The 23,567-nt window shown below is 44.2% G+C and overlaps 1 protein-coding gene across 1 annotated transcript in view; it reads right to left on the bottom strand.

Annotated features, from left to right (window-relative positions):
• Positions 1-9,180: 9,180 nt before the first annotated feature.
• The window catches only part of LOC126412341 (uncharacterized), a 167,821-nt gene continuing 153,434 nt past the window's right edge, over positions 9,181-23,567 (bottom strand). The window contains exon 4 of the mRNA XM_050081889.1: positions 9,181-9,461. Within this exon, the coding sequence (XP_049937846.1) occupies positions 9,297-9,461 (165 nt within the window). The 3' untranslated portion in view covers positions 9,181-9,296. The remainder of the gene's footprint in view (positions 9,462-23,567) is intronic.

The following is a 23,567-nucleotide window of genomic DNA, read 5'->3' as shown; positions in this document are numbered from 1 at the left end:
CTTTTCATTTAATTACGAAGTCCGATTATTTTCTTACTCAGGAGAATAAATGCATTTTAACCACAATTCTTTTTACCCAGGCCATGGGGAATGATAGTACTTAGAACGTACGTGCATCTATCCCGATCGTACGTTCGCATACAGCTGAGTGTGTACCGACGTAACTACACTTACGACCCATTTCCCTTACAGTATTACTTCTTATTTTGAACCACTCACTCGCGAATGTACGTGCCCTCTTATTTTGTGTAGTTGGTCGGGTGTATCCCTTAGTAAAGTTACTTTTAATATTCAGTGGCTTAGTTTCCACAATTGACCTTTGCGTGTGTCGCAACGGCGCTTAACGCGAAATACTACACTACTGGCCATTAATATTGCTACACCACGAAGATGACGTGCTACAGACGCGAAATTTAACTGGCAGGAAGAAGATGCTGTGATATGCAAATGATTAGCTTTTCAGAGCACTCACACAAGGTTGGCGCCGGTGCCGACACCTACAACGTGCTGACATGAGGAAAGTTTCCAACCGATTTCTCATACACAAACAGCATTTGACCGGCGTTGCCTGGTGAAACATTGTTGTGATGCCTTGTGTAAGGAGGAGAAATGCGCACCATCACGTTTCCGAATTTGATAAAGATCCAATTGTAGCCTATCGCGATTGCGGTTTATCGTATCGCGACATTGCTGCTCGCGTTGATCGAGATCCAATGACTGTTAGCAGAATATGGAATCGGTGGGTTCAGGAGGGTAATACGGAACGCCGTGCTGGATCCCAAAGGCCTCGTATCACTAGCAGTCGAGATGGCAGGCATCTTATCCGCATGGCTGTAACGGATCGTGCAGCCACGTCTTGATCCCTGAGTCAACAGATGGGGACGTTTGCAAGACAACAACCATCTGCACGAACAGTTCGACGACGTTTGCAGCAGCATGGACTATCAGCTCGGAGACCATGGCGACGATCTTCACGACGATCACAAACAGGAGCGCCTGCGATGGTATACTCAACGACTAACCTGGGTGCACGAATGGCAAAACGTCAATTTTTCGGATGAATCCACGTTCTGTTTACAGCATCATGATGGTCGCACCCGTGTTTGGTGACATCGCGGTGAACGCACTTTGGAAGCGTGTATTCGTCATCGCCATACTGGCGTATCACTCGGCGTGATGGCATGGGGTGCCATTGGTTACACGTCTCGGTCTCCTCTTGTTCGCATTGACGGCACTTTGAACATTGGACGTTAACATTTCAGATGTGTTACGACCCGTGGCTCTACCCATCATTGGATCCCTGCGAAACCCTACATTTCAGCAGGATAATGCACGACCGCATGTTGCAGGTCCTGTACGGGCCTTTCTGGATACAGGAAACGTTCCACTGCTGCTCTGGCCAGCACATTCTCCAGATCTCTCAAAATTCAAAACGTCTGGTCAATGGTGGCCGAGCAGCTGGCTCGTCACAATAAGCCAGTAACTACTCTTGATGAACTGTGGTATCGTGTTGAAGCTGCATGGGCAGCTGTACCTATACACGCCATCCAAGCTTTGTTTGACTCAATGCCCAGGCGTATCAAGGCCGTTATTACGGCCATAGGTGGTTGTTCTGAGTACTGATTTCTCAGGATCTATGCACCCAAATTGCGTGAAAATCTAATCACATGTCAGTTATAGTATAATATTTTTGCCCAATGAATACCCGTTTATCATCTGCATTTAGTCCGCCCCAGTAGCTGAGTGGTCAGCGTGACGGATTGCCGTCCTCTGGGCCCGGGTTCGATTCCCGGCTGGGTCGGAGATTTTCTCCGCTCAGGGACTGGGTGTTGTGTTGTGTTCATCATCATTTCATCCCCATCCGGCGTGCAGGTCGCCCAATGTGGCGCCGAATGTAATAAGACCTGCGATATGGCGGCCGGACCTGCCCCGCGAGGGGGCCTCCCAGCCAATGACGCCAAACGCTCATTTCCATTTCCATCTGCATTTCTTCTTGGTGTAGCAATTTTAATGGCCAGTAGTGTAATTATGCGACATTCATACATTTCAGAATTACGACACCGGCTGACTAAGTTTCTAACAATTTAACAGGGCGGTTACTGCACCTAACTGCAATGTAGAAAAGGCATCAGCACCTTTCCATGCCCTACAGAAATATAAAAACTTCTTCCATCTTGACCTAAAGAAACCTTGTACACACACTTTCACTGCTAATTACTCATTAGAGGTAGTCGTGCAAGGCGTTTCCCAGAAAAGCTCACTGTGCTTGCAACTGGTTATGAATGCTTATGTTCGTTAAATCTGTGATGTTCAACTCTTTGATCATATTTTACCATCATATTCACACTGGCTGTGTTCAGACAGCTGCAGAGAGCCTCTGTCTTGCCAACGAACACTGTCCCTGATGTCTCTCCTCGAGTTGAACGCTCTTGTCAAAACAAAATAATAGAAACAACAGTTCACATCAAAGCATAATCCTTTCTGTCCCACTCTGTTGTTCAGTTACTTTCTAGAAGTCCTTCTCAGTGGCAGGAAGTCAGCTCTGGAATAACCTCCCGCATTACTTTAGATAACTGAATAACATCTGTAAGTAGGCTGTTTAGGTTTTTATGTTGGCAACGTCACATAGCGCTCTGTATGAAAATCAATGGCTGTGCTGTGTGCAGTCTGTGGCTGGGTGGCATTGTTGGAATAGTCGCTATTGTAGTGTTGGGCAGTTGGATGTGAACAGCGCATAGCGTTGTGCAGTTGGAGGTGAGCCGCCAGCAGTGGCAGAGTTTTGAGAGCGGATGATCTGGACGTGTGTCCATCAGAAACAGTAAATTTGTAAGACTGTATGTCATTAACTGATATATATATATATATATATATATATATATATATATATATATATATATATATATATATATATAATGACTTTTGAACACTATTAAGGTAAATACATTGTTTGTTCTCTATCAAAATCTTTCATTTGCTAACTATGCCTATCAGTAGTTAGTGCCTTCAGTAGTTGGAATCTTTTATTAGCTGGCAGTATTGGCGCTCGCCGTATTGCAGTAGTTCGAGTAACGAAGATTTTTGTGAGGTAAGTGATTCATGAAAGGTATAGGTTATTGTTAGTCAGGCCATTCTTTTGTAGGGTTTTTTGAAAGTCAGATTGCGTTGCGCTAAAAGTATTGTGTGTCAGTTTAGTGTTGATCAGAATAAGTAAAGAGAGTAATGTCTGCATACGTTCAGTTTTACTCAGCTGTTTGAAAATCAAATAACGTAAGGGTTTTCTTCTTCTTCTTCGGTTATCAACCCACAGGTTGGTTGGCAGCAGCACGCCATTCCGTTCTTTTGTCAACTTTCTTCTTCATATCTGCATAGGTCTGGCACCCGATGTCATTTATTACTTGTTGAATGTAGCTTAATCTAGGTCGTCCTCGGCGAGTTCTTCCTTCAATGATTCCTTCTAATATTCTCTTAATGAAATTGTTATGCCGTAAAATGTGACCTATGAAGGTTATTCTTCTTTTCTGTATATTTCGCCAAAGAGATCTGTTTTCTTTCACTCTTCTGAGGACATCTTCGTTTGTAGCCTTGTCTCGCCAGCTGATTTTTTCCATTCTCCGGTAGCACCACATTTCGAATGCCTCTAATCTTCTCTTTTCTTCTTTTCCACTAGTCCAAGTTTCACATCCGTAAAGGGCTGTACTCCACACATAGGTTTTCATGACTCTCTTTCTTACGTCTAAACTAACATTTCTACTCGTCAGTAAGTTTCTTTTTCCATTGAATGCTATTTTGGCAAGTTGTATTCTGTTTTTAATGTCACTTTTGCTCCTTCCATCTGCTGTTATTTTGCTACCTAAGTAGTTAAATTCTGTAACCTGCCCTAGTTTCTCTCCCTTTATTGTTATTCGTATGGGTTCATTGTAGTTCAGGGCGCCACTCACCATCACTTTAGTCTTTTTCTTATTTATTTTCATTCCATACTGTTCTTTTAAGGTGTTTTCCATTTCATTGAGTGCGGCTTCTAAATCTTCTTTCCTTTCTGTAATTATGGCGATATCATCTGCATATCGCAACATATCTATTTTCATTCCGTTAAGTTTTATTCCTACTTCAATATTCTCTCTTATTTTGTCTATTGCTTCTTGGATATATGCGTTGAAAATTACTGGAGATAGTGGGCATCCCTGTCTCACTCCTTTCCTTATTCTTGCTGTTTCTTCTTTGTTTTCCTTCTTAACTAAGGCTGTTTCATTTTGGTATATTTTAAAGATTATCCTTCTATCATTATATTTCAGACCAGCCTTCTTCAGAATTCTAAACATTTCTGGCCATACAACATTGTCAAATGCCTTTTCGAGGTCTACGAAGGCTATAAATACTTGTTTGTTTTTGGAAATTTGTTTCTCAATTATTAGTCTTAAAGTAAGGGTTTTATCAGCACAGTAATTCATAAATTTTCTAATGGGATGTTTCACATCTCCTGCTAGAGCAGACACTTAATGGCATATTTACTAAAGCAGCAAGAGGTTTTACCAGAGTGTCTACACGCACTCGTTACCCTTGTACCTGTACATCCTTTTTTCCAGTCAGATTCTCCAGTTTTACCTGTATTCTTAGCTGTTGCAGTCTCCTTAAATTTCTTTTCCCTGGAACTCCTCATATCACAGACATCTATCTTGTACATCTGTAAGTTCTTTTTATATCTACCAGTATAATTATTGTTATTATTGTCATTATTATTATTGTTATTAGTATTATTACGAGGGCTATCCACAAAGTACATTACGTTTCCGTTTGTGTCCGTTAGGGGCGGGGCTAACGCGGCCATCTTGGTGTCGTGGTATTCCGCCGCTCAGTCGGCATCCTGCCGTGCTAGTGAGAGTTTCGTGCTGTACTCCGTTGAGTTACTGTGACAGTTTGAAATGTTTGCGTTAATTGAAAATGCCGCAAAGTGTGAAGTGCATGCTGTAATAAGGTTTCTGACTGCAAAAAACTGTACACCGATAGAAATCTATCGGCAGCTTTGTGAAGTGTATGGGGACAACATAATCACTGAAGGTGGAGTGCGTCAATGGGTCATAAAATTTAAAAATGGCCGAACTAACATTCACGACGAAGAGCGAAGTGGAAGACCCAGCATAGTGTCTGCCGAAATTGTCGAAAAAGTCGATGCCGCGGTCCGTGACAACCGTAATTTCACAATAACGGAACTCTCTATGAGTTTTCCACAAATTGCACGAAGTTTGTTGCACGAAATCATTGCCGAAAAGCTTGGTTACCACAAGTTTTGTGCAAGATGGATACCAAAAATCTTGACAGAGATTCACAAAAATCAGCGAATGGCTACAGCGTTAACGTTTTTGGACGCTTACGAGAAAGATGGCGACTCATTACTCGATCGCATCGTTACTGGTGACGAAACATGGGTTAAGCATGTGAACTGCGAGACAAAATTGCAGTCAATGCAGTGGGGGCACACAAATTCCCCCCAAAAACCCAAGAAATGCATGCAGACAATGTTGGCAAGGAAGGTGATGGCGGCTGTCTTTTGGGACAGAAAAGGTGTGATTTTTGTGGATTTCCTGGAAAGAGGCACTACAATAAACTCTCAAAGGTACTGCCAAACTCTGCACAACCTCATAAGAGCAATACAAAACAAGCGCAGGGGAAAGTTGGGCTCAAAGGTCTTGCTGATTCACGACAACGCCCGGGCCCATACGGCAAATGCCACTCGTGAAGTTCTCGAATCTTTTAAGTGGGAGTTGTTTCCTCATCCGCCGTACAGTCCCGACCTGGCACCGAGCGACTTCCACTTATTCCCAGCAATGAAGAAGTGGTTGGCTATGCAGCGTTTTGATGACGACGCACAGCTTCAAGAAGAGGTAACCACGTGGTTGAAGGCGCAGACGGCCGAATTTTACGACGAAGGAATTTCCAAGCTCGTCCATCCCTACGATAAGTGCCTTAATTTAAATGACAACTATGTAGAAAAGTAGTATTTAAGTGTGGCTTTCATCTGTGTATAATAAAAGAAATTTCCAATGCTTTATTTATTTTTAATTCCAAAATGTAATGTACTTTGTGGATAGCCCTCGTATTATTTTACTATTCTCACTATTAGCGGCAGCAGTTGCAGTAGTACAAGTACTGCCACCATTAACTTTGTTAGATCATAGTCAGTATTATTTACTCACACTGTCGGTTCAGACACTCAAATTATTTTAATACTACACTAATGGAAAAAATCGCAACACCAAAAAGTAATTAACGTACAGTAATTAAATTTCCGAAACACATATGTCCAGGTAAGGTATTTAAGTGATTAACGTCGCAAGGTAACACTTTAATGTAAGCACGAGATGAGCCACAGCAAATGTGAAATGCTGGTTTATTAATAACCGATGAAACCGCCATATGTTGCGTGCAGGCACACATGAGTGTATCGTGTTGTACAGGTGCCGGAAGTCAGTTTGTGGACTGGAATTCCTTGCCCATTGCACGTGTTCAGTCAATACAGGGACAGTTGATGCTGTTTGTGGATGACACTGGAGTTGTCGTCTGATGCTATCCTGTATGTTTCCAGTTTCCTATATGTGTTGCATTGTAGACAGATATGGTGATCGAGCATGTCAAGGTTACATGACATCACATCGTAGAGAGTTTCGGACTACGACAGCTGTATGTGGGCGAGCGTTATCCTGTTGGAAAACAGTCCCTGGAATGCGGTTCATAAATGGCAACACTACAAATCGAATCACCAGACTGTCGTACAAATTTGCAGTCAGTGTGCGTGAGATACCCAGGAGAGTGAAACTTCCTGGCAGATTAAAACTGTGTGTCAGACCGAGACTCGAACTCGGGACCTTTGCCTTTTGCGGGCAAGTTTTCTACCAACTGAGCTACCCAAGCACTACTCACGCCCCATCCTCATAGCGTTGCTTCCGCCAGTACCCCGTCTCCTACTTTCCAAACTTCACAGAAGCTCTCCTGCGAACCTTGCAGAACTAGCATTCCTGGGAGAAAGGATATTGCGGAGACATGGCTTAGCCACAGCCTGGGGGATGTTTCCAGAATGAAATTTTCACTCTGCAGCGGAGTGTGCGCTGATATGAAACTTCCTGGCAGATTAAAACTGTGTGCCGGCCCGGGACTCGAACTCGGGACCTTTGCCTTTTGCGGGCAAGTGCTCTACCAAATGGTATCTGCCAGGAAGTTTCATATCAGCGCACACTCCGCTGCACAGTGAAAATCTCATTCTGAAACCAGGAGAGTACTCCTGCTGTCATTTGAAATCGCACCTCAGGCCATAAATCCAGGTGTAGATCCTGTACGTCTAACATACAGACTGGTTGGTTGGAGGCACACAACTGATTTCCTTCTAACCAACACACGACCATCAGTGGCAACGAGGCACAACCGGATTTCATTAGAAAACACGACCCTACCCTGAAATGAGCTATCGCTTGACACCTCTAAAGTCGCAAACGGCGTTGGTTTGGGTACAGTGGAATGCATGCTACAGGGTGTCTGGCTCGGAGCTGTCCATGAAGTAACCAATTTTTGACAGTTCATTGTGTCACTGTGGTGCCATTGGTGCTTAGATTGCTGCTGCAGATGCAGTACGATACGCCACAGCCATGTGCCAAACACAATGGTTTTCCCTCTCGGTAGTGCCACATTGCAGTCCGGAGTCTGGTCTTCTTGTGGCCGCACATTCTCGTAAGCACCGCTTCCAGCGATCATCTATAGTGGCTACGTTCCTGCCCAGTCTGTCTGCAACGTTGCGGAAGAAACATCCAGTTCCTCGTAACACTATTATACGACCTCGTTTAATCTCAGGTGCTGATAATGGGGTCTTTGTCGCCTTAACGGCATTCTTGATTAATATCAACTCATCTTGTCCAATCTCAAAGGAAACGAACGCTCACGACCGTTTTAACGTGTATTTAAAGCAAACCTGATTTGCAACCTCATAGTGGCGTTACTAGCGCAACTCTTATGTGACTGACACGAAATTTGACTAGACATCATTTTTCAAATGTAGAAACATGCCTACCAACTTTCACTGATGTCGCACAAGTTCTTCTTAGTGTTCTGACTCTTTTCGGCAGTGTATACGTCATATTAAAACTGTTATTTGTTAGGTAACTATGATGTAAAAAAGAAACTGTATGTGTGAAACCCTGGCCCGGTGTAACAGGCACTCTGGTGGCCCTAATCAGACCTGGTTAATAAATAAATAAGAACATAACCACAAATACCGGGTGATCAAAAAGTCAGTATAAATTTTGAAAACTGAATAAATCACAGAATGTAGATAGAAAGGTACAAATTGACACACATGCTTGGAATGACATGGGATTTTATTAGAACCAAAAAAATACAAAGTTAAAAAAATGTCTGACAGTTGGCGCTTCATCTGATCAGAATAACAATAATTTGCATAACAAAGTAAGACAAAGCAAAGATGATGTTCTTTACAGGAAATGCTCAATATGTCCACCATCATTCCTCAACAATAGCTGTAGTCGAGGAATAATGTTCTGAATAGCACTGAAAAGTATGTCCAGATGGTGAGGCATTGGCGTCGGATGTTGTCTTTCAGCATCCCTAGAGATGTCGGTCGATCACGATACACTTGCGACTTCAGGTAACGCCAAAGCTAATAATCGCACGGACTGAGGTCTGGGGACCTGGGAGGCCAAGCATGTGGTGGCTGAGCACACGGTCATCACCAAACGACGCGCGCAAGAGATCTTTCACGCGTCTAGCAATACTTCGTTTTTTTTTTTTTTGGTTCTAATAAAACCCCATGTCATTCCAAGCATGTGTGTCAATTTTTACCTCTCTATCTACATTATTCCGTGATTTATTAAGTTTTCAAATTTATACTGACTTTTTGATCACCCAGTACTTTATTATCAAGAACTTTCCCTATACCTGCAGTGCACAAAGACTGCGGTGCCACATTGCGTAGTAAAGAGTTAGCAACCGGGACACTCTAACTGTGCAGGTCAGCAGGCGGTTGTCAACTGAAGAGGAAACGGGTAGAATCACCCAGTGCTCAGGACAAGAAAGCGCTGTTACGCTTGGGCCACATTCTTTACTTTGCGAGGGTTCATACAGACTCTTTAAACGCTGTTTTCAGAACTGCCGTCAGAAAAAAGTAAATGAGACAGAATATAGAATCCACCAGCGGTTGGACAAATTTATTGAAGTAACAATGGTACATAATAGTTGACGAACTGTTGGTTACAGTTGTGCACAGCGGTGGTAACACAGTAAGCAGGTGTGTCGCCTTAGAACCCCAAGGGGCTCACAAGTTCGAAGCTGCCGTCGAAGCAGGCTTCGTTGCCGTTTCCGAAGTCCATATCCATGTGTACGGTGTATTTCCCCACGAATCCGGCCAAAGCAGCCCTGAACTTGTGCATGCTGGCCTCCTTGCCGTTTCCGCAGAACTCGCCCTGTAACAGTTTAGCTTCAGTCAGTTCCATGAAGGCTACAGAGACGTCCACAGAACACCAGTACCGTGATGTGGCAAAATAGCAGGCACCACTCACAATAACATTACTGCACGTGCAACGATGGATCGGGAAATTTTGTGAACGTCTATAAGATAGCCGCAACATTTATTAAACTGTGCCACTGCCATTAAGAATGATTCCTGTTACACTTCTGTTGTCCTCAGGTATCAGATGAAGTTATTTTTCTTCAAGTTATAATATGAGCAATGCAGTGTGCGCTGTAAAAGGCTGCTGTGGATTCGAAGGGGGAAGGCGAAGGAGGGGGATGGGGAAAGGATTATCTGGGAGACGTGAAACCCCGCTCCCAGTAACATTTTCCTGCAGGAATTCATACACTCTAAGACAGTAAAGAAGGGAAAGCAGAAAGGTGGAAGGAGTATATAGAGGGTCTATGCAGGGGTGATGTTCTTGAGGACAATATTATGGAAATGGAAGAGGATGCAGATGAAGATGAAATGGGAGGTATGATACTGCGTGAAGAGTTTGACAGAGCACTGAAAGACCTAAGTCGAAACAAGGCCCCGGGAGTAGACAACATTCCATTAGAACTACTGACAGCCTTGGGAGAGCCAGTCCTGACAAAACTCTACCATCTGGTGAGCAAGATGTATGAGACAGGCGAAATTCCCTCAGACCTCAAGAAGAATATAATAATTCCAATCCCAAAGAAAGCAGGTGTTGACAGATGTGAAAATTACCGAACTATCAGTTTAATAAGTCACATCTGCAAAATACTAACGCGAATTCTTTACAGACGAATGGAAAAACTGGTAGAAGCCGACCTCAGGGAAGATCAGTTTGGATTCCGTAGAAATGTTCGAACTCGTGAGGCAATACTGACCCTACGACTTATCTTAGAAGAAAGATTGAGGAAAGGCAAACCTACGTTTCTAGCATTTGTAGACTTAGAGAAAGCTTTTGACAATGTTGACTGGAATACGCTCTTTCAAATTCTGAAGGTGACAGGGGTAAAATACAGGGAGCTAAAGGCTATTTACAATTTCTACAGAAAGCAGATGGCAGTTATAAGAGTCGAGGGACATGAAAGGGTAGCAGTGGTTGAGAAGAGAGTGAGACAGGGTTGTAGCCTGTCCCCGATGTTATTCAATCTGTATATTGAGCAAGCAGTAAAGGAAAACGAAAGAAAAGTTCGGAGTAGGTATTAAAATCCATGGAGAAGAAATAAAAACTTTGAGGTTCGCCGATGACATTGTAATTCTGTCAGAGACAGCAAAGGACTTGGAAGAGCAATTGAACGGAATGGACAGTGTCTTGAAAGGAGGATGTAAGATGAACATCAACAAAAGCAAAACGAGGATAATGGAATATAGTCGAATTAAGTAGGATGATGCTGATGGAATTACAATAGGAAATGAGACACTTAAATTAGTAAAGGAGTTTTGGTATTTGGGGAGCAAAATAACTGATGATGGTCGAAGTAGAGAGGATATAAAATGTAGACTGGCAATGGCAAGGAAAGCGTTTCTGAAGAAGAGAAATTTGTTAGCATCGAGTATTTATTTAAGTGTCAGGAAGTCGTTTCTGAAATTATTTGTATGGAGCGTAGCCATGTATGGAAGTGAAACATAGACGGTAAATAGTTTAGACAAGAAGAGAATAGAAGCTTTTGAAATGTGGTGTTACAGAAGAATGCTGAAGATTAGACAGGTAGATCACATAACTAATGAGGAGGTACTGAATAGAATTAGGGAGGAGTTTGTGGCACAAAGTGACTAGAAGAAGGGATCGGTTGGTAGGACACGTTCTGAGGCATCAAGGGATCACCAATTTAGCATTGGAGGGTAGCGTGGGGGGTAAAAATCGTAGAGGGAGACCAAGAGATGAATACACTAAGCAGATTCAGAAGGATGTAGGCTGTAGTAGGATCTGGGAGATGAAGAAGCATGCACAACAACAACAACAAGACAGTAAAAAGACGCACCACGGAGAAATTATCCGAATGGAACTGAAAAACTGCAGTTGTTATGTACATATGCAGACAAACAAATTATTACAATTTTAGAAAAGTTGGATGATTTATTTAAGAGAAAGAGCTTTACAAACTGAGCAAGTCAATAACGTGTTGGTCTACCTCTGGCCCTTATGCACACAGTTATTCGGCTAGGAATTGATTGATAGAGTTCTGGATGTCCTTCTGAGAGATATCGTCCCAAATTCTGTCCAATTAGCGTATTAGATAGTCAAAATACCGAGCTTTATGGAGGAGCCCATAATGCTCCAAATCTTTTTAAGTGGGGAGAGTCCTAGTAATCTAGCTGGCCAAGGTAGGGTTTGGGAAGCATGAAGGTTAGATTAGATTAGATTAGTACTTGTTCCATAGATCATGAATATGACACTTCGCAATGATGTGGGACGTGTCAGGTCAATAAAAGGTGTCTATACAAGATATTACATTACACAAAATATTACATGACACTTAATATTTTTTAATTTGTTTTTTGGGTGGGAGGGTGGGATGGTGAAATTACCCACTTACTATATCCAAAAATTCGTGTAATGAGTAGAAGGAGTTGCCATTCAGAAATTCTTTTAATTTCCTTTTAAATGCTATATGGCTATCTGTCAGACTTTTGATGCTATTAGGTAAGTGACCAAAGACTTTTGTGGCAGCATAATTTACTCCCTCTTGAGCCAAAGTTAGATTTAACCTAGAGTGGTGAAGATCATCCTTTCTCCTAGTGTTGTAGCCATGTACACGGCTATTACTTTGGAATTCGTTCGGATTGTTAATAACAAATTTCATAAGTGAATATATATATTGTGAGGCTACAGTGAAGATCCCTAGCTCTTTAAATAAGTGTCTGCAGGATGATCTTGGATGAGCTGCAACAATTATTCTGATTACACGCTTTTGTGCAATGAACACTTTTTTACTCAATGATGAGTTAGCCAGCCGGTGTGGCCGTGCGGTTAAAGGCGCTTCAGTCTGGAACCGCGTGACCGCTACAGTCGCAGATTCGAATCCTGCCTCGGGCATGGATGTGTGTGATGTCCTTAGGTTAGTTAGGTTTAATTAGTTCTAAGTTCTAGGCGACTGATGACCTCAGCAGTTGAGTCGCATAGTGCTCAGAGCCAAGCCAATGATGAGTTATCCCAGAATATGATGCCATACGAAAGCAGAGAATGAAAATAGGTGTGGTAAGCTAATTTACTGAGGTGTATATCGCCAAAATTTGCAATGACCCTAATAGCGTAAGTAGCTGAACTCAAACGTTTCAGCAGATCTTCAGTGTGTTTTTTCCAGTTCAACCCCTCATCAATGCACACACCTAGAAATTTTGAATATTCTACGTTAGCTACCGATTTCTGATCGAAGTCTATATTTATTAATGGTGTCATTCCATTTACTGTGTGGAACTGTATATACTGTGTTTTGTCAAAGTTTAATGAGAGCCCATTTGCAGAGAACCACTTAATGATTTTCTGAAAAACATCGTTTACAATTTCACCAGTTAATTCTTGCCTGTTGGGTGTGATAGCTATACTTGTATCATCGGCAAAAAGTACCAGCTTTGCATCTTCGTGAATGTAGAATGGCAAGTCATTAATATATATTAAGAACAGCAGAGGACCCAAGACTGAACCTTGTGGCACTCCATTCTTGATTGTTCCCCAGTTCGAGAAATCACCAGTTTTTTGCATATTATGTGACCTGCTTATTTCAACTTTCTGCACTCTTCCAGTTAGGTATGATATAAACCATTTGAGCGCTGTCCCATTCACACCATAGTACTTGAGCAGTAGAAACTCTCGCTGTATATGGACAGGCATTATCTTGCTCAAATGTAAGCCCAGGAAAGCTTGCCATGAAGGGCAACAAGACGGGGCTTATATATCATAGACGTACCGCTGTGTTGCAAGGGTGTCGCATATGACAACCAAGAGGTTCTGCTATGAAGAGAAATGGCACTCCAGATCATCACTGCTGGTTTTCGGACCTATATGGTGGGTGGCAGTCAGATTGGTATCCTACCGCTGCTCAGGATACTTCCAGACACATCGTCGGCCTGGAATCTCACTGAATGGAGTAGAATTGCCTTCCAGTGATGAGTGCCGCTACGAATTGTGCCCCTGTGACCATCGAAAACGTGTCTGGAGGCATACCAGATAGTGGTGAGACACCAGCTTGATTGTCGTCCGCCATGTGGCAGAACAACCACGAGTAATGATCTGGAGTGCCATTTCTTTTCATACCGGAACCCTTTGGTTGCCATCCACGGGACGCTTACAGCACAGAGGTATGTCGACGGTATTCTATGCCCCTTGATGGCAAGCTTTCCTGGGCTTATATTTCAGCAAGCTAATGCCAATCTGCATATGGCGAGAGCCTTACTGCTTGCCTTCGTGATTGCCAAACCATACCCTGGACAGCAAGGTTGCCAGGCATCTCCTAATTGAAAACTTTTGAAGCATTACGGGCAGAACCCTACAATCAGCTCAGTATTTTGACGATCTACTGCCCCAATCGGACAGAATTTGGCGTGATATCCCTCAGAAGGACATCCAGTAAATCTATCAATCAATGGCAAGCCAAATAACTGCTTGCATAAGGGCCAGAAGTGGACCAATGTTTTACTGATTTACTCAGTTTATCAAGTTCTTTCTCCTGAATAAATCACTGCCCCAATCGGACAGAATTTGGCGTGATATCCCTCAGAAGGACATCCAGTAAATCTATCAATCAATGGCAAGCCAAATAACTGCTTGCATAAGGGCCAGAAGTGGACCAATGTTTTACTGATTTACTCAGTTTATCAAGTTCTTTCTCCTGAATAAATCGTCCAGTTCTTTTGAAATTGCAATCGTTTGTTCATCTGTACATGTACATCACATCTACTGATTTCTGTCCCACTCAGATAATCCCTCGTGGTGCGTCCTTTTTTGTCGTAGAGTGATTTTTGTGCAAAAATTTCCAGCTTTCTCAGTTTAATAACTTAGAAACTAAAGAGTCCTGAACATGGCAAGGAGGTCTATAAAATTACGTGTGGTGCTGTGTTACATACAAAAGTAGGTAATGGGGCAGTGTTCCACATAACACTCCACCTACAGTGTCCTTTTGCTACATCTGCCAATGGCGCATGTTTCAAGGTGCACACAGAACATTTAGCGTTGCACTTCATGTTAGTTTACGAAATTATTCGTGAAGTTTTAACTATCACCTTCAGAAAATAATATTGTTGTTTGATTCCAGATACACACCTGTAGTGCTATGGTCCCACGGCATGGGGTTGTCATTCTGTACTGTGACTGCAGCCAATAACCAAAGAAAAAGGTAATTATGTACCTTTTTTGTATGTGGTGATAACTAAAATTTTGTGACTACATGTCATAGGTATTATGAAGATAAATATCCACTGTAGTGCACATTATGGGTGGCATAAGGCAAACGTATTAAGAAGCAATGACGACAGTGTTAGATTTCCGAGCTATAAATTTCTCTAGGGAGTGTTACATGCATAAAGAGTGAAGATCAGAAACGGAGCGATTACGAGTCAGCTACTGCGGGCTGCATACTTTACAAATCAAGGCGCCGCTGTTACCTCAGCGCTAACGGGGGCTTCCTTCGTTCCTACTGAAGTTCCAAGAGTGTGACGATCTGAGAACTGTGGCGCTGCGATCGCTTCATACTCGTCGACTCATTTCGTCTTCCTGAAGCTTGTGGGAGTGCAAGACTGCTCGTGGCTTATTGTTAGTGCGGAGGATGAATACGAGGGGGGAACCCAAAAGAAACCGGATTGTTCTCATAAAAAAATTATTGATGAACCTTTTTACAAAATTACTTCAGTCACCTTTAAAATACTCTCCATCACATGCGATGCACTTGTCAAGTCTCTTTTCCCACTGTTGGAAGCATGTTTAGAACTCTATAAGTTTGATATTGTCCAGTGCCCTTTGCGAAGCTGCTTTTCCCGCCTCCACATCGTCATAACGCTCTCCTTTTACCGTTTTTTTCATTCGTGGAAATAAGAAAAAGTCGCACGGGGCTAGGTCCGGCAAATACGGAGATGCCAAATAGTGGGTCACTCGTAAGGCAGTGTGTGCTGGAGCGTTGTCGTGATGCAGAACCCAGTCACCTGATCGCCAAAGTTCCGGGCGTTTCCTCCTCACATCCTCTCGCAGACGCCTTAAAACATCCAAGTAAAAGTGCTGGTTAACAGTCTGGCCAGGGGGTACGAATTCCCGATGCACAATTCCACGAACGTAAAAGAAGACAATGATCATCGTCTTCACATTTGACCTCACTTGCCTTGCTTTTTTTGGTCTGGGAGAGTTGGGAGTCCTCCACTGGCTTGACGCTTGCTCGGTTTCTGGATCATACCCGTAACACCAACTCTCATCCCCTGTAATGACTTTGTTCAAGAAGTTTGGATCACGTGAATCTCTGTTCTCAAGTCCTGACACACATTCATGCGGATGGTTTCTTGCTCCTGTGTGAGAAGGCGCGGAACAAATTTAGCAACAACACGTCTCATGTGCAAATCCTCACTCAAAATTCGCTGGCACGAGCTCCGACTGATTCCTGTCTCTGCTGAAATTTGGTCGACCGTTTGGCGACGATACTCGTTGACCTTTTGGCGGACCTTTTCAATGTTCTCCTCATTTCGCGATGTCGAAGGGCGTCCAGAACGAGCTTGGTCTTCAACACACATCTCACCATGTTTAAAGCGCCCAAACCACTCGAAAACATGTGTGCGCCTCATAGCGTCCTCCTGGGAAGCTTCCTCAAGCATTTGGTGTGTCTCCGTTGCAGTTTTTTAAAGCAGGAAACAAAATTTCACACACACACTTTGTTCTTTTAAAGTTGCCATAACGACTTCGCAGAGGTAACCCGCCAACAGTCAGAGAAACACAATATCACACTTGCACGTTCAGCTCTACACTGACGCCGTCTGCACAGCTGTTTCATGAAGGTCTCTACTAACACCATCTAGCGTGAGAACCCTGCACTACGTCTACGAATGGCAGCGCCCTCGGAGTCCGGTTTCTTTTGGGTCCCCGCTCGTATATTATCTTGCTGCTGTGAAGTAGCATTGACAAGGTGAAATGACTGGTTTTTCAGGACCAGATGGCGTTTAACGAAGTTCTGAGGACTGTGGAGGGTGTAAGACGAAATTGACTTCATGCAGTGTACAGAGTCGCAAATGTGATGCCTCGATTAAGTTCCACGTTATAGTCCACACTTTAGACGAAAAACATACAAATTTTGTCCAGTGCAACCAAATTGAGTGTATTCTTGTTTATTCGTCTCCACCATGAGAAAAACCATAACTGGACACAGAAATGTCACTATTACGAGGGTTGCCCAGAAAGTAATGCAACGCATTTTTTTTTTCTCAGCCGAAAACAATGCTACGAATGCCAAACATTACGTATGTATTACTTGAAGTCTCCCGAGGGAGCGTGCCAAGTTTCCGTCATTTCAGACAGATAGTTTACCTGCAGCACGGTTTCAAAATGGCGTTTGTAGGTGATGTACGTTACAAGCAACGTGCCGTCATTGAATTTCTCACTGCAGAGAAAGAAAGTGTGAGAAATATTCACAAATGCTTGTGCAAAGTCTAATAAGCATCTGCTCTCGCAGAAGTACTGTTAGTCGCTGGGCACGGAGGGTGAGGTCATCAGAAGACGGTTCGACGGAGCTCCACAATTTGCAGAGGTCGAGGAGTACATCCACGACTGTCACACCTGAAATGTTGCAGTGACCTGATGTTGTTCGCGAGGACAGAGGCATTACGACTCGGCAGTTGAAGCTGCATCTGTCAATCAGCAAAGGACGTGTGGATGGAATTATCCGCATTTTTGAATATTCAAAAGTGTGTGCAAGATGGGTTCTGCAGTGTCTGGCGATGGATCACAAATCGCACAGAAAAAATATTTGTCTTGATTTGTTGCAACATTTTGAAGCTCAGGGCGAGGCGTTCTTGTCCCGGATTGTGGCAGGTGATGAAACCTTGGTTCACCATTTTCAGCCTGAAACAAAGAATAGTCGATGTAGTGGCGCCATTTCCACTGCCCACAGGAGAAAAAATTCAGAGCAACTGTTTCCACCGGTAAGCTCATGATAACCTTGTTCGACTGTGAAGGCGTGATTCCCATTGATGTGATGCCAAGAAGTTGTACCATTAACTCAGAAGCATACGTCAACATACACTCCTGGAAATGGAAAAAAGAACACATTGACACCGGTGTGTCAGACCCACCATACTTGCTCCGGACACTGCGAGAGGGCTGTACAAGCAATGATCACACGCACGGCACAGCGGACACACCAGGAACCGCGGTGTTGGCCGTCGAATGGCGCTAGCTGCGCAGCATTTGTGCACCGCCGCCGTCAGTGTCAGCCAGTTTGCCGTGGCATACGGAGCTCCATCGCAGTCTTTAACACTGGTAGCATGCCGCGACAGCGTGGACGTGAACCGTATGTGCAGTTGACGGACTTTGAGCGAGGGCGTATAGTGGGCATGCGGGAGGCCGGGTGGACGTACCGCCGAATTGCTCAACACGTGGGGCGCGAGGTCTCCACAGTACATCGATGTTGTCGCCAGTGGTCGGCGGAAGGTGCACGTGCCCGTCGACCTGGGACCGGACCGCAGCGACGCACGGATGCACGCCAAGACCGTAGGATCCTACGCAGTGCCGTAGGGGACCGCACCGCCACTTCCCAGCAAATTAGGGACACTGTTGCTCCTCGGGTATCGGCGAGGACCATTCGCAACCGTCTCCATGAAGCTGGGCTGCGGTCCCGCACACCGTTAGGCCGTCTTCCGCTCACGCCCCAACATCGTGCAGCCCGCCTCCAGTGGTGTCGCGACAGGCGTGAATGGAGGGACGAATGGAGACGTGTCGTCTTGAGCGATGAGAGTCGCTTCTGCCTTGATGCCAATGATGGTCGTATGCGTGTTCGGCGCCGTGCAGGTGAGCGCCACAATCAGGACTGCATACGACCGAGGCACACAGGGCCAACACCCGGCATCATGGTGTGGGGAGCGATCTCCTACACTGGCCGTACACCACTGGTCATCGTCGAGGGGACACTGAATAGTGCACGGTACATCCAAACCGTCATCGAACCCAGCGTTCTACCATTCCTAACCCGGCAAGGGAACTTGCTGTTCCAACAGGACAATGCACGTCCGCATGTATCCCGTGCCACCCAACGTGCTCTAGAAGGTGTAAGTCAACTACCCTGGCCAGCAAGATCTCCGGATCTGTCCCCCATTGAGCATGTTTGGGACTGGATGAAGCGTCGTCTCACGCGGTCTGCACGTCCAGCACGAACGCTGGTCCAACTGAGGCGCCAGGTGGAAATGGCATGGCAAGCCGTTCCACAGGACTACATCCAGCATCTCTACGATCGTCTCCATGGGAGAATAGCAGCCTGCATTGCTGCGAAAGGTGGATATACACTGTACTAGTGCCGACATTGTGCATGCTCTGTTGCCTGTGTCTATGTGCCTGTGGTTCTGTCAGTGTGATCATGTGATGTATCTGACCCCAGGAATGTGTCAATAAAGTTTCCCCTTCCTGGGACAATGAATTCACGGTGTTCTTATTTCAATTTCCAGGAGTGTATCAACAAAACTCAAGACGCGCTTCCGGCGATTTCAACGCTACAGCAACCCAGGAGATGTTTTGCTGCAACACGGTAACTCTCGGCCCCACATAAGTCCGAGGACTATTACTCCATCCACCCTACAGCCCTGGCATAGCCCCCTCGGACTTCCACTTGTTTGTGCCATTCGTGGAAGACATTTTGAGGACGATGAGGAGTTGATTCACACAGTGAAGCACTGGCTCCACCACTAGGACAAGGATTGGAACCGACAGGGCATACACGCCCTTGTTTCGGACTGGAGGAAGGCCATTGAACGGGATGGAGTTTACGTGGAAAAATAGGGTGTGTAGTTGCAACACCATCTTTTGGTGTGTGTAATTCTCATTATGTTGAATAAAGAATTGTTGAGGAAAAGAAATGTGGTGCATTACTCTCTGGTAGATTCTCGTATATCCCTGCGACCAAAAAGCGCGCTATTTCCGTATTATTTTGTTCGTGGTAATTTGCATTTATGGGCTAGCAAACAGTTTTGCAGTTATAATTCGTATCTGTAAATTTTTCGAAGACTGTTATAAATCTGTTTTAGTGACCAGTCACCATTCAGCATTCGGTGAGTCTCTTCATCCTCATGTCATGTTTTCCACTACTGCGCTATGAACTCAGTAAAGCCACGGAAAGCGCATGTTTGTCACCGTCATTGTTAGACCTTCTCTGAACAGATATTAAATATCCAAATAAATTTATAGCGGCCTTCGGAAAAGTTTTTTTTTTGTGTACATTGACAAAAAATAGTTGCAACACCAAGAAACATGGAATGTACAGTACTGAAGTTTTGGCAGTGCATTTGTCTAGGTAACATACTTAAGTGATTAACGTTGCAATATCACAGGTTAATGTAAGTGTGAAATGAGCCATTGAAAATGTGAAATACTGGTGTGTTAGTCACCGGTGTAACTGCTAAAATGTTGAATGCAAGCATGCAAAAGTGCATGCAATGTGTCTACATCTACATCTACATCTTCGTGATTACTCTGCTACTCACAATAAAGTGCCTGACAGCGGGTTCAATGAACCACCTTCAAGCTGCCTCTCTACCGTTCCACTCACGAACGGCACGCGGGAAAACCAGCACTTAAATTTTTCTCTGCGAGCCCTGGTTTCTCTTATTTTATCGTGATGATAATTTCTCCCTATGTAGGTGGGTGCCAACAGAAAGTTTTCGCAATCGTAGGAGAAAGCTGGTGATTGAAATTTCATGGGAAGATCCCGTCGCAACGAAAAACGCCTTTGTTTTAATGATTGCCACTCCAATTCATGTATCATGTCTGTTACACTATCTCCCCTATTTCGCGATAATACAAAACGAGCTGCCCTTCTTTGTTCTTTTTCGATGTCATCCGTCAGTCCCACCTGATGCGGATCCCACACCGCACAACAGTACTCCAGAACAGGGTGGACGAGCGTGGTGTAAGCAGTCTCTTTAGTAGACCTGTTGCACCTTCTAAATGTTCTGCCAATGAATCGCAGTCTTTGGTTTGCTCTACCCACAATATTATGTATGTGATCGTTCCAATTTAGGTTATTTGTAATTGTAATCCAAAGAATTTAGTTGAATTTACAGCCTTCAGATTTGTGTGACTTAATGCTTAATCGAAATTTATCTGATTTATTTTAGTACTCATGTGAATAGCTTCACACTTTTCTTTATTCAGGGTCAATTGCCACTTTTCACACCATACAGATATCTTATCTAAATCATTTTACAAGTCGTTTTGATCGTCTGATGACTTTACAAGACGGTAAATGACAGCATCATCTGTTAACAATCTAAGACGGCTACTCAGGTTGTCTCCTATGTCGTTAATATAGATCAGGAACAATAGAGGGTTCAAATGGTTCAAATGGCTCTGAGCACTATGGGACTCAACTGCTGAGGTCATTAGTCCCCTAGAACTTAGAACTAGTTAGACCTAACTAACCTAAGGACATCACAAACATCCATTCCCGAGGCAGGATTCGAACCTGCGACCGTAGCGGTCTTGCGGTTCCAGACTGCAGCGCCTTTAACCGCACGGCCACTTCGGCCGGCTAAACAATAGAGGGCCTATAACACTTCCTTAGGGAACGCCGGATATTACTTCTGTTTTACTCGAAGACTTTCCATCTATTACTACGAACTGTGACCTTTCCGACAGGAAATCACGAATCCAGTCGCACAACTGAGGCGATACTCCGTAGGCGCGTGGTTCGGTTAGAAGACGCTTATAAGGAACGGTGTCGAAAGCCTTCTGGAAATCTAAAAATATGGAATCAATTTTACATCCCCTGTCGATAGCACTTATTACTTCATGAGTATAAAGAGCTAGTTGTGTTACGCAAGAACGATATTTTCTGAATCCGTGCTATGTGTCAATAAATCGTTTTCTTCGAGGTACTTCATAATGTTCGAATACAGTATATGTTCCAAAAGTCTACTGCAAATCGACCTGACGTACGGGTGCCGGATGTCAGTTCATGGTATGGATTTCCATGCCCATTGCATTTGCTCAGTCAATACAGAGACGGTTAATGCTGTTTGTAGATGATACTGGTGTTGTCCGATGATGTGGCGTACATGCCTGATTGGAGAGAGATTTGGCGAGCGAATTGGCCAAGGCAAATTGACGAGACTCTGTAGAGCATGTGGGATTACAACAGTGGTATGTGGGCGAAGGTTATCCTGTTGTAAAACACCCCTTGAAATGTTGCTCATCAGTGGCAGCAAAAGAGGTCGAATCGTCAGACTGACGTACAAATTTGTAGCCAGGGTGGGTTGGAGAACCACGAGAGTGATCCTGCTGTCATACAAAATCACGCCCCAGACTGCAACCCCAGGTATGGGTCCAGTGGTCCAGGTCGCAGACAGGTTGGTTGGAGGCGTCACCTGGCCTGCTAGCCAACGCACGGCCATCAGTGGCAATGAGACAGAACCGGCTTTTATCAGAAAAGTACAACGGACCTCCACTCCATCCTCCCATGGGCTCTCGCTTGACACTACTGAAGCCGCAAATGACGGTGGTTTGGGGTCAGTGGAATGCACACTACGGGGCGTCTGGCTCAGAGCTGTCCGTGAAGTAACCGATTTGTAACAGTTCGCTGTGATGCCAGCTGCTGCTCGAACTGCTGTTGCAGCCGTAGTACGATGCGCCGGAGCCATTCGCAAGAACGATCGTCTTCCCTCTCGGTAGTGCCAAGTTGACGTCCGGAGTCCGGTCATCTTGCTGCCATACTTTCCTGTGACCACCGCTGCCAGCAGCCACATTCAGTGGCTACGTTCCTGTCAAGTCTTTCTGCAGTCCCGCAGAAGGAACATCCATCTTTTCGTTACCCTATTATACGACCTCGCTCAAACTCAGTCAGGTGTTGCTAACGGCGTTCTTGTCGACTTAAAGGCATTCTTCACTAACATCAGCTCACCACGCACATGCTTTTACAGAGTGTATTTAAAGCCTACCTAAAGCCTAGTTTACACGACGAGGTTGCATGCAACTGCGCTACCGGCCACTGCGCATGCGCGCCGTGCTTTTGCGCAACTCGTTGGTGAAACTAAACACTTTCGGCGTGTTACAACTTTGGCGACACTAGTTGCATGAGATTTGAGGTTATGTGTGTTTGTAGAGGATATCTATACTTTTCATAGGTGTTTGTGGGATTTCAGTGATGATGATTACAAAAATGAGCAACATATTGCTGTCACTGACAAGGGAACCTCCCCATCGCACCCCCCTCAGATTTAGTTATAAGTTGGCACAGTGGATAGGCCTTGAAAAACTGAAAACAGATCAATTGAGAAAACAGGAAGAAGTTGTGTGGAAAAAATAAGCAAAATATACAAACCGAGTAGTTCATGGGAAGATAAGCAACGTCAAGGACACTACGAACGCAGGAACGCCGTGGTCTCGTGGTAACGTGAGCAGCTGCGGAACGAAAGGTCCTTGGTTCAAATCTTCCATCGAGTGAAAAGTTTAATTTTTTATTTTCAGTTTATGTGACAAACTCTTATGTTTTCATCACTTTTTTGGGAGTGATTATCACATCCACAAGAAAACCTAAATCGGGCAAGGTAGAAGAATCTTTTTACCCCTTCGCCAAGTGTACAAGTTAGGTGGCTCGACAACATATTCCTGTCATGTGACGCACATGCCGTCACCAATGTCGTATAGAATATATCAGATGTGTTTTCCTGTGGAGGAATCGGTTGACCTATGACCTTGCGATCAAATGTTTTCGGTTCCAATTGGAGAGGCACGTCCTTTCTTCTACTAATCGCACGGTTTTGCGATGCGGTTGCAAAACACAGACACTAAACTTATTACAGTGAACAAAGACGTCAATGAACGAACGGACAGATAATAACTATGCAAAAATAAAGAAAATAAAATTTTCACTCGAGGGAAGCTTTGAACCAAGGACCGCTAGTTCAGCAGCTG

This window comes from Schistocerca serialis, chromosome 7, assembly GCF_023864345.2.
Source record: "Schistocerca serialis cubense isolate TAMUIC-IGC-003099 chromosome 7, iqSchSeri2.2, whole genome shotgun sequence".
NCBI classification, from domain to species: Eukaryota; Metazoa; Arthropoda; class Insecta; order Orthoptera; family Acrididae; genus Schistocerca; species Schistocerca serialis.
Note: the sequence above shows the minus strand (reverse complement) of the source record. Positions and strands in the feature narration are given on the sequence as shown.